The sequence below is a fragment of the Malania oleifera genome, chromosome 1 (genome assembly GCF_029873635.1).
Source record: "Malania oleifera isolate guangnan ecotype guangnan chromosome 1, ASM2987363v1, whole genome shotgun sequence".
NCBI classification, from domain to species: domain Eukaryota; kingdom Viridiplantae; phylum Streptophyta; class Magnoliopsida; order Santalales; family Ximeniaceae; genus Malania; species Malania oleifera.
The window spans coordinates 97308595-97321553 of NC_080417.1; the positions used below are offsets into that span (position 1 = coordinate 97308595).

The following is a 12959-nucleotide window of genomic DNA, read 5'->3' on the forward strand; positions in this document are numbered from 1 at the left end:
GATGCTGATTGGTCCGAATCAGTAGAAGATAGAAGGTCCACTTCCTGGTATTGCACCTTTGTATGGGGAAACTTAGTGACTTGGAGAAGTAAAAAACAGAACATAGTGGCCAGAAGTAGTGCTGAAGCAGAGTTTAGAACAGTGGCACAAGGGATATGTGAAGGATTGTGGTTATGGAAACTCTTGGAGGAGTTGCATGTCATGGTAAAGTTCCCTATCAAACTCTACTGTGATAACAAAGCAGCCATTAACATCTCTCTCAATCCAGTCCAACATGACAGGACCAACCATGTAGAAGTGGGACACTTTATGAAGGAAAAGGTTGAAGAAGGAACCATTTGCATGACTTATGTTCCTACCAAAGAACAAACAGCCAACATCTTCACCAAAGGACTACCTCGACAAAGTTTTGATGATTTCACATACAAGTTGGATATGGTCAACATTTATGATCCAACTTGAGGGGGAGTGTAGAAATCCCGAGGATTATTAGAAATCCCGAGAATAATGGGTCAATGATACTAGAGATTGTATAGGGATTTCTAGTCTAATATTTAGGCAGAGATTTCATGCTCATATTTTAGGCAATTCTTTCCTCATTGATATACGGTTTGTATTATTTATAGAGAGGAGTGATTATACAGAATTAATTCAAGAAATACAGAAATTATTCATTCTGATTTCAGTGGGAGACCCCCTGCAATTGCTAATAGCACTGTTGGGCATATTAGTGTAAGATGATTCGCAATAAATTAGCTGGTTAAATATCTTATATTTCTTTTTACTACTGTCTACTGGGTGGCATAATGTATATACTATCCACTTTGCAGTTAGCAAGGTGGTGTTATATTAAATTTTTTAATAAAGAGGCATGTAAAATTTGTTCAAATTTTTCACTGATTTTGATACCCGCTTATAAATGGAGTCGTTCCAAACAAGGAATTGAAAATTCAACAACTTTAAACACATTTAATTTCATAGACAAATGTTAGGTCCTCTATTATATAGATGCCTCTATATGGATGGGATTGTCCTTACATCAGAAATGATGGGTTTGTGGTTTTGAGCTTCTTGGTGTGACCGAAAAAGGAAGAAAAAGAAGATAATGATGCATGATGATGAAACGGTACTTGACATGAAGTTGTGTTGACCTGAGGAAGAAATAAAAAGAAAAAAGGAACCTCATAAATTATCCTAGATTGAGTTGTATCAATTGTGTTTTCATATGCTAAAAAATAATAATTCCTTCAATATATGGTTTCTTGATTTGGTGTTCTTTAACGGTGCATTTGTTTTGCAAGCTAAAGTGGATGTGTGCCAGTTTTGGCTCAATTCCCTCGAGGAGTCGAGGCATTGTTCACTCTCATGATTTTACTCCATAAAAGGCACCTATTCAAGCTTGAACCATTCTTGTATGTCCAGAGTGGCTCACACCTTTGTTCAGGACCAATAGTACCCTCAAGGTGGCCCAAACACCAGTGAGGTATTGTTTGTGTTTGGTCCACTGGGGCTCACAAGATTGAAGCCTGAACTATCTTCATATGGTCAAGATATCCCTAGACTTGTCTGATGCAGGATCATGATAATAAGCTTGATAAGCTCATGTAGCTTTTGTTTGGTGATGCCATGTGACGGATTGGACAGGTTAAGGTAGGAGATGGCATCCAGCTCCCTCCCTGATGGGTAGCAAAAGTGAAGGTATTCTGTAGGTATAAAAACCAAGAGTGATAAAATAAGATTCCACCCACCGATGCCCTCATATCCCTTGCAGATGACAAGCTGAGTGCGGTATATGGTAATTATTATAGCCAAGTCTAGTTGACTCCTGCAAAACAAATGCACTCTCAAGTAGTTAGCATGCTCTCGATTAAGTGCTATAACTGGTATCCTTTTTCTGAGCTTAATAACAGTATGCTGTTTCAAAATTTTGGATTGGATTTGGTGTCATTCTATGCTCTCTAAAGGAAAACTTTATTAGCAATATATCTGATGAAGTTTGTGCTCATCTTATTGTTCAGGAGATATCTGGAGCTTACTTTTTTGGTGGGAAGGGTAGGACCATCAACTCTTCTGCTCTCTCGTACAGCACTAGACTTGCAGAGAAACTGTGGGCGACCTCATCTGACTTGTTCCTAGAGTTGAGGCTGGCAACAGATAACATTCCATCTGCATCATCTGATTAGATATTAGTGTGGCTCTTAATAAAGGAACTAACACTGCATCTTGTAGCACAGAGTTTAATCTTTTGTTTTATAAAATGTTCAAATTTGACAAATTCATGGCAATTTTGTATTGTAATTTGTTGAGATTCACACAAATCAAAATCATGGCTCAATGTGCAAAAGAGAATTTTGGTTGTAAGAGAAGCAATCCCATAAGATTGCTAGGTAGGGGTGAGCAAACGGTTGGTTCGGCCAAATTCGGTTAATTAATCGAAATAACCGAAATTTTTAGTTTATAAAAACTGTTAACCGAATTACCTTTTCGGGTAATTTGGTTAATCGAATTTAACTGAATTAATTTGAAATTAATTAATAAAAACTGAATATAATTGTCGATTTTTTATCAATTCCAGCTTAATTAAGCACCTCATCTATTAATTTTATTAATAAAAAATATATTTTGTTATTGAACTAAGAGTGGAATTTACATTGTTATGTTACCTACCATTAGCTTAATTAAGCAGCTCTTAACATATGCTAATTTATATTTAAATTTTAATTGTTTTGATTAACCGAATTAATATTCTTATTAATCGAATCGATTAACTGAATTTTGTAAAACCATAATTGAACCGATCGATCCTGTTTTTTTAATAGAATTGAGCTGACCAATTTTGGTCAGTTAATTCGATTAATTTGAGTTTTTCCAAATTATGCTCACCCTAACAATCATTCATTTTAATCTTGCGTCTAATTGCTTAAGTTATAATTTATTGGTTTTTCTATTTACATAAGTAATCTCTGTCACCATTTTGTTGTGAAAAATTATTTGTATTTTTTATTTTGGTTTCTCAAAGAATTATTAAGAATCATCTGTATAACATTTGAGTAAAATAATGAGTAACAATAAATAAAATTTGATACTATTTACTTACAGATTTTTTGAAAAATTTAATATCACTTTATTTTAATTTTTAGCATTTTTCAAAAAATATTTTATTATTTTTAATTTTTTTGACTTTTTAGTTTGCGTACGAAAATGTAGAATTTAAATTTTGGAATTTGAGTTGTGTAAATTATGTATTTTCATTTTAAAAATTTATAGAAACTCATATCTATTTAAAAATTATATAATTTTTAAAATTTTATTTTTGCTATTATTTTGAAATTTAAAAATGAAAAGAGAACATTATTTTGCACAACTAAATAATTTTTTATTTTCTACTTCTTGATACAAATATTAAAAAAATAAAAATTAAAAAAAAAAAAACAGAATGAAGTTTTTATAATTATTTGAAAAATTAAAATAAAAAAAATCACAACTAAAGGAATAAGTTTTGTTAAAAAGTGGATAGTGAGGTTTGATTGTATTTAAAAATAAATATTAATTATTATTGTTGATAAAATAAATATTGTTATTATAAGTGTTATATGAATTTAAAATATTTAAAAACAATAATATTGTTTTTCAAAATATAATTAATAGGATACATAAAGGTATTAATTATTAAAAAATTTTAATAACAGCCCCAAAAAATAAAATGATCTTTTTAATTAACATTTTTAATTAATGATTTAAAAACATTATTAATATTTTAATTAGAAATTTAATTTTTTTATGTTAATTAATATTTTAAATTATAATTTTAATATTTTTCATTAAATAAATTATCATTATCATCTAGATTATCTAGTTACTATTTTTATTAACACTATAAATAAAAATTTTCATCATGATTTAAATTTATAAATAAAAACATTTTTTTTTTTTAAAAAAAGTGGGCTGTCACAGGAAGTCTGGGTTTCTTTAGACGAAAGCAGAGGCGGATGGGGGCGGAGGAATCGGTCGGATGGTGGAGGAGGAGGAAGCTGGTGAGGAAGGAGAAATCTTTTCAGATCTTGACAAATGGCGAGGAAAGAGAGGGCGCAAGTAGGAATCTTTGAGGAGGAAGCCGGCGAGGGAGAGGAGGAGGCGGTGGCGGCGATGCGAGGAGGTAATGGCAGTGGCGATGCGAAGAGGAGGCAACGGAAAGAGAAGGGATTATTATTCTATAAAATTACAAACTTGCCCTTGAATTTCTTTAAATTATAGAATTGCCACTGCGTAAGTACCCACTTGCAAAAAATCACCCAAATAATTTCTCCAAAAATTACTTATTTTTATTCCAATAAAGTGATTTACAAAAGTACTTATATTAAGTATTTATTTTTGTTTAAGTTGAACAATACTTATTTTTATTATAAAAGATGTAGGAAAATTAATAGAGATGAGACGAAAATTTTACGTTATTCAGCTATGCCTACTCCACGAGCAGATGAGATCAAAAATTTACTATCTCGAGAGGAATTATAAGACGATTTGGAACCGACTTTGTACAAAATATCTTTCTTCTCTCTATCTCTCCTCTTCTCTCATCATTTCTATATGTCTACTTACTTTAAGCATGTAAAGTGTTTGTCAAAATAAGAGAGAGAGTGGAGGATAGTAAAGAATTTATGATGGTGGAAAATGAAAGGGTGACAACAATTAATCTTTCATGGTTTTCATAACACTTCCCCTTGTATATCACCATATATTAACTCCTTCTACTAAGATTTTTAAGATGTCTCATTCCGATGAGATAAACTAATTTCTTGAATGTTGTAGTAGGCAAACTTTTGGTGAACAAATCTACTAGATTATCACTTGATTAGATCTGTTGAACATCTATTGTTGATTTTTTTATTTTGATATCTATTTTGATGCTGACAAAGTACTCGTATTTTATGTATGTGCTTAACGTGTGAACAGGTCTATAATTCAGCACACACATAAAAGAAAAAAAAAAAAGTGAAAGTCAAGACAGGACTTAAAGCTCATTCTAGCGTATTCCATAGAAGATCAAAGAGTAAAAGAAGAAGAAGAATACATTTGTTTTATTTGTAATGCATTTTGTTTCTATTTGGTCTATAATAATGCATATTTTGCATTATGTGGATGAAAGGTCAAACATGACCATATACTAACCTTAGGGAACCAAAAATTTTCTGGAAAAACTTTTCATAAAATGTCATACTCATACTCAACAGGTTTGAAAAGTTTTTGGGTCAAAAACAGGGCAAAACTTGCATTTTAAAATGACCTTGGTTGGCCAATCCTTTCGCGTAATAAACGCCCCAGCCGACCGGTGTAGTAACCGGGAAAAATAAAATTAAAATAATTATAATTATAATAATAAAATTAATTAATTAAATTAACAAGTAAAATGAATAGTATGATAAGGAATATATATATATATATATATATATATAAATAAGTTATTAGGGTATACATGTAATACATATAAGTTAAAAGTAATAATGATATATATAATATATGTAAGTTATCTTAAAGTTAGCTTCTCCAAGAAGCTTTGTTTAATTAATAGTTATCATGATATTAATATATATATATATATATATATATATATATATATATACATAATAGTGCAAGCTTCTCCAAGAAGCTTGCTTTAAGTTTGGAAGTGCTCTCTCTCTCTCTCTCCTCTCTCTCTCCTACTATTCTCTCTCTCTCTCTCTCTTCGATTTCGGGCCAGTTTTACGCTGGATAGACAAACCGAAGTCATCATGATGCTCCTGGTAAAGTTCTCTACAAATCTATTGGAGCAAATCTTTGGAGAAAGCAATTTGGAAATCATCCCTAAGTTGAGGTAAGACTTTTTAAGTCAAATTTGAAGTTGTGTCAGTTGAGAAAAGTGTTATACGCATTGAAATATTAAAGTTTAATACTGGGAGTTTTCGTTTCTAGGGGTATTGATTGGGAACGTTGGGAATCATCCCTAAGTTGAGGTAAGGCTTTTTAAGCCAAATTTGACTTAGTGGTAGTTATATAAAATGTTGTATGTACGAAAATACTGAACTTTAATTCTGCGAGTTTTCATTTTCAGAATGTTGAGTTGAGAACCCTGCAGGTGTAGGGGAAATTTTCTTATGGACATTTCAGGAATCAGGTAAGGGGATAAACTAAGTTAGTTTTGTTTTGAGAAAATGTATGTGTATATATATATTTAGCATCTGATTTGCGAAAAATGTATATATATTTATATATATGTTTTATTTGCAAAATACTGTGAAAATGATCGTATGATTGAATACGTGGAAAATTTATTCAGTGTGACATGAGTATAAAAATGTTGTGAAATACTGTTTTCTGGGAATGGGGATGATATGGATTTCTATGATGAAAAATCGGCGTACGGGCCGAGATATATATATATATATATATATATATATATATGTGTGTGTGTGTGTGTGTGTGTGATTTGCCGGCGTACGGGCGTGCTATGTGGATATGTTTGCCGGCATACAGGCCGTGCTATGTAGATGAGATTTGCCAACGTACGGGCTATGCTATGTGATTTGCCGGTGTACAGGCCGAGCTATGTGATTTGCCAGCGTACGAGCTATGCTATGTGATTTGCTGGCGTACGAGCCGAGCTATAATAAAATGTGTAATTCCGGCGTATGGGCCGATGATTTTCATGAAATATGTATATGTGAAAAATGATATGATTGATTTGATAATTATTGATATGAGATATCCATGTATCACGATTTTTAGTATATGTATATGATATCAGAACTTGGTTGGCTTGGTCTAGGCTAACACTTGCACGGTACCGTTACTATGTGTCCATGGTCCTCGTGATCATGATATCTGTGTAAACGTCGCTGTACGAAGTGGTGTGAGATTAGATGATCGATGTGGTTATTTTCAAGAAGTATGCTGTTATCGCCCCTGGTGTATGGATCAGTCTGGGTAGACCTATCGGACCTACAGACTACTGTTTGACTTAGTAGGGTCGACCAACCATTGTCAGGTCCCGCCTTCGGGTCACACAACCCAGTCATGTGGGGTAATACATGACAACAGCTAGCTAACCTACCAGGATTGTTTTATGTTATTATTATTATATGAGATGAAATATGATTATGAAAAATACAGTATGTTCTGCCATGTTTTGATGGTATATGTATGTTTTTCCCAGATTTGATAAACAGTACTGAACATGTTATGTATGATATATGTTGAACACAGAATACTCATTTGCCACACACTAGTATTAGTTTATTTTCCCTTACTGAGAGGTGTCTCACCCCTAAACTTTACAAATTTTTCAGGAGTCCCAAATAGGAGAGCATGAAAAGCCCCGCTGACATAGTATGGTTTATCTGCCCTTTTTGAAGGGTAAGTTTTTGGTAGGGATAGTATGGCTTTGTGGGAATTGTCCCTAGATTTCATTTTTGGGATGTATATATGGAAGTACAGTGATTGTAGTAACTCTGGTACATTGTGATGTATGATATGATGGTATGTATATGATTGTACATTTTCTGCTGCGTAGGCTTCTATTGTATGTTCTGATGTATCCCTGGTACTCACGGGTCCAGGTGAATTGTGACCTGCTGAGCTAGAATGTGAGATCATATTTGGCTTGTTTTAAAGTGCCTTGGCCAACTAACCTATAAAGCCCCAAACCTACCATGTGGGGCCCGGAGTGTTATGAGACCAATCATATGTCTCTGATACCATTCACACAGTAGAATTAATTAACTAACCTCAATTGAAATACCAGAGTTCTATATATATACATATGCAAATCCATAAAAGGTGCAATCGAATCCTCCATATTACATAACTAGGATAATTTAACACAAAACACTACATAAACCTGTTCTTTTATCCACACACCAACAAAACCCCGCCCAGAGCTTTCTAAGCTCGATCACCTGGAAGACCTGTAAATATTAAATAATCATCGGGGTGAGACACCTCTTAATAAGAAAGAAATAAGTTACAGCGGTGTGCTGCTGAAGTGTTTAATATAATTTCAAAATACCCATACAATCATATTTCACTATCGAAAGCAGTTGAGAGAAAATGCACCCTTAATCACCTCATTGTCAACTTCTCTATCGCCCAATCACATACACACGTACATAATTATTTTTTTACCAATAACTCCCAAGAATAGGGAAGTCTACTCGCCCGAACAAGTAGATTCCCTCGGCTCTAGTGCTAACATCAGGGCACTCACCTTCCTCAGTAAGCCATCGAGTTATGTATCCAGGTATAGTATCTAAGAATAGGGAAGGTCATGCACCCATACAAGTGGCTTCCCTCTACTCTTGTATCCACAAATAATTACCAGAGTACTCGCCTTCCTCAGCAAGTCTACTTTTCCATGTATACTTAAGTAATTAAAGTCACATGCAACCAATAATAACCATTTCACAAAGTTCCACATGTACACACATATCACAATCAATCCACACAAGATTTACACATTCCACATTCTCACCCACACAGAGTCTATATCCACACAAAATACAACGTCCACACATGACTCTAATCCATATAAAATACATATTCACACAGGATTGATCCACACAAGACTATCATATATACAACATATATGTCCACACAGGACTATCAACCACATAGGTAACACGGTCCATATAGGACTAATCATCACACAGATACAATACAAACCACCTTGTTCATGGTAAATAAGTAAAACAAACTTCTCATACCACTGTCAATGTTTTACCCCTCAATATAAAAGCCCATATAACAACCTCCTCATACCACTACCAACGTTATATAACGATTATATCATGTACGATATAACGACCTCCTCATACCACTGTTAATGTTATATCGCAATTTACATGAACCACAACACAAATCAATATCAAACCGACCACTCAAACACATCAATGCATCTACCACAGTATACGCAATCAGACAGTATCCACAACCAACCAGTATTTTCATCCAAATAGAAATCGCAGCCCAAACAGTATTCATAATCACACCATAAATCATAATTCCACAGTACTCGCAACCATTTAATTATCAAAGTTGTTTTCAAGCCACATGATTTTTCCCCGTATAATATATAATCAAAAATAGTATTTTTAGTACTTGCACTATTCAAAAAATTATACCTAAATATATCGAATTTTATACCCAAAAATTAACCAGTTTAAAATTAATAAAAATTTTTTATAAAGTATTTCCCCTTACCCGCTCCTCGGATTCAGCCTAAAATCGAACAAACACGAGACCCTGTAATCCAAAAATCCCAACTTACTCAAATCTCAGAAAAAAAAAAAAAACACTCATTTAATACTTTCTAGACTCTAAATAATTATATTTGTTAAGAAAATTTCAAAATAACTCACTTACCCTGATTTTAGGATGTTTTCCAAACTTCTCAAATCAAAATTCTATTTTGCCTATGTTGTAGAGAATCTTCCCAAGAGTCTTGTTGTAGCTTCCAATCGTCGAATTGGGCTAAATTTGAGCCAGATTCGAAGAGAGAAGGCAAAGGGGCCATTTTTAGAGAGAGAAACAGAAGGAAAAATGAATCTTTCCACTGAAATTCTAATTTTTTTCCTATTTATAAGCAACTTGCCACGTAGCCTCGTCGACGAGGCATCCGGACTCATCGACAAGCCCAAGAACACCGCTAGTGGAAGAAACCGGGAGCTCGTCGATGAAATTCATATATATGATAAATCTCTCTTGATAAACCCTTGTCGACAAGATATGCATACTCGGCGACGAGGCTTAGAAGATTGCTCATCGATGAAAAAAATCCAGTTCGTCAACGAACGCCTGCTTATTACCCTTTAAAAAAAAATTTTCCCCTTTCCCTTTTTATTATCTTTCTTATTATTTTAAATAGTTAAAATTTTCGAGGTCGTTACGTTACTTGAGTGCTTTAAATATGCTTAGTCGACCAGCCTTTGTATTTTGGCCATATTTGCGTGCCTCAAGCGACCAGCCATTTTAGAACAAAATACCCTAAGCCGACCAATCTTCAAAGCTCAGCTGACCAAACCTTTGCTCGACAGGCTATTTCTCGCAATTTGCAAAATCACCCAAAGGCCAACCGACCTATGGTTTCCCCAGTCAACCAATTCCCTTTGAAATTTAAATCTTAGCTTGAGTCAACCGACCAGTGAAGCCTATAGTCGACCGAACTTCTCAGGTTTGACCATTTTTCAGTGCTTAAATGTAATTATTTTTAATTAAACAATCCTTAAAATTCCAAGCATGTCCCTAATGGTCAGAATTAACAAGAGGCCTATATATAGCCCACTCATAAGTTTAATTAGCAACGGGATTAGCTTGAAAAATTCTTTAAAATTATTTTGTGCTTTATTTCACATACTCTCTCATATTCAAGCATAATTCTTTCTCTTTCTCATATTCTTTGTTAAATCATTTTAGAAAGAGAGCATCGGTTTTCCATCTTCACTTGCAAATTTATTGCAACTTGAAGATTGTGGTTGAATCAATATTGTGGGCATTCATTAAATTTATTCATAAGCATTTACTCTCACTTGTTCATTAGTTTTTGAAAATCATTTTTGAGAGTATTTCCCATATTTTTTTTCTTTGATAAATATTTGTTGGGAAAACTCTTCTTTGCTTGTGAATCTTTGAGCATATTCATTGCAAGATTCAAAAGCTTACATCGTGTTTATTGGATAAATATTTTTGTAAGTAAATCTCCAACATCTCTAATACTTTATTTTGAAAAATATTTTAGGAGATATTATTTGGGTTATAGATCATTGAAAAACACTTCTTGAATACTTTTTATTTAGATCAAAGATCATTATCATCATTTTCTCTTACATTATTTCATAAATATATTTTTGAGAGAAATACCACACACACTCACTTGAGCTTATTTCATATCTTGTGTGAGTGCATTAGCGTTTCATATTGTACATCTCTACTTTTGTAGAATCATTTTTATTTATACAAAAATTTATTAACTTTGTATTCCAGGTGTGGCTTGAAGAGGAATACACCGTACTGTAAGGTGTACAAGTTTGGCTCTAACCCGATTAGGCGAGTTGAGGAAACTCCGCCTCGTAAGGAGATTTGGTGTGGTTCCACCCAATAAGTGAACTGAGGAGACTCCGCCTCATAAGGAGAACTGGTTGTGGCTCAACCCCATAATTGAGCTAAGGTGACTCCACCTTGTAAGGAGAACTGGTCGTGGCTCAGCCCCGTAATTGAGCTGAGGAGACTCCACCTCGTCAAGATTGTAAAAGGCGTCGCTCCACCCAGTTAAGTGAATATATAGTGGAATATTCTAGATGGTTGGCTTGAGGTGGGGATGTAGATAGTATTGGCTGAACCTCGATAAAAATATTGTGTCTGTTGTTCTTTCGCTACGCTATTTAATTTCCGCACTCATATGCTTATATTAAATTTATTGTGATTTTTATATTTATTTCAAATATCTGCATACGTTTATTTTTGTGATATTAGTGTTTGCATAGAAAAACCTTAGGTTGTGTAATACTGGATGTGGTTTGAAATTGAACACACTTAAGCTAGGAAAAAAATTTTAATACCAAATTCCCCCCCCCCTCTTGGGAATACACCATAACTGTCATCTATATCACAATTCTTCTATAGTTCATGTGTATAGAAGAAATTTGGAGAGATATGCTTCGTTCCGTCACCCTTTATGTATCCTCCTCTTAGTTGAGCTATACATGCAGTGTTGTCTTCATGTAAAACTGTTGGAATACCCTTGATTGATTGAAGACCACAATTTTCTTGGATATGAAAAATCATTTATTTGAACCACACGCATTCTCTACTAACTTTATGGATAGTTAGCATTTCAGAATGATTAGAGGATGTTGCTGTAACCATATGCTTTATTGATTCCCAATAAAATATAGCAATTTTTTCATATAAAAAAATATATATATATCCAGTTTGAGATTTAACATTGTAAGGATCATATAGATATCCAACATCTGCATATCCTACTAATTGAGACTTGGAATCAAATAAGTAGAATAGGCCTAAATCAGATGTACCTCTCAAATAGCGTAGAATGTGCTTAATTCCATTCCAATGTCGTCGAGTAGGAGTAGAGTTATATCTTGCTAGTAGACATACAAAAAATGCAATGTCGGGTCTTGTACAATTGGCTAGATACATTAAAGAGCCTATAACACTTAAATATGGTACTTCAAGACCAATAAATTTCTCCCGTCCAAATGGATCCTTCTTAACATCAAGTGATCGCACCATCATTGCAAATCTCAAAGGATGAACTTTGTCCATATAGAATTGCATTAATATCTTTTCAGTATATTTAGATTGATGAACAAGTATTCTGCCATTTATATGTTCAATCTATAGGCCAAGACAATATTTTGTCTTTCCTAAATCTTTCATCTCAAAATTCCGTCATTAAATAATTAGTAACTTTATTGAGCTCTTCAGGAGTCCTAACTAAATTCAAATCATCAACATAAATAGAAATTATAGAAAATTTGGATTCTGATCTTTTAATAAAATAGGATAAATTGGATCATTTATGAATCCTTCTTTCATATGGTACTCACTTAATCGATTGTACACTGTGTTGTTCATAATTGCTTTAACAACACCACCCAATTAAAGAAGGTTAGAAAGTTTACTTGACTATAAATTTCGGGTTTTGCTTTCATTCAAGCATTTAAATCTTTTAGGGACTGTCATAAAATTTCACTAATCCCATTATCCCTATATGTAATGCTTGTTACTTTTCTACGTTCCTCGGACTCATTTTAGTCTGTTGAGCGACTAGCTAGCCGAATTAAAGACTTTGAAAGTGTTCCATCTATACGGAGAATATGTCTCCTCTAAGCCATGCCATCAATTCTGCCGAAACCTTGTGCCACAGCCTTGCTTTTCTACGCTAATTTCTTATTTTTCATTTCACTTCC

At 33.6% G+C, this 12959-nt stretch overlaps 1 protein-coding gene across 2 annotated transcripts in view; it reads left to right on the forward strand.

Moving 5' to 3' along the window:
• The window catches only part of LOC131162358 (uncharacterized), a 28348-nt gene extending 25987 nt beyond the window's left edge, over positions 1-2361 (forward strand). For both annotated transcript variants that reach the window (XM_058118741.1, XM_058118751.1), the window contains exon 9: positions 2019-2361. In XM_058118741.1, the coding sequence (XP_057974724.1) occupies positions 2019-2183 (165 nt within the window). In that variant the 3' untranslated portion in view covers positions 2184-2361. The remainder of the gene's footprint in view (positions 1-2018) is intronic.
• The last annotated feature ends 10598 nt before the right edge of the window (positions 2362-12959 follow it).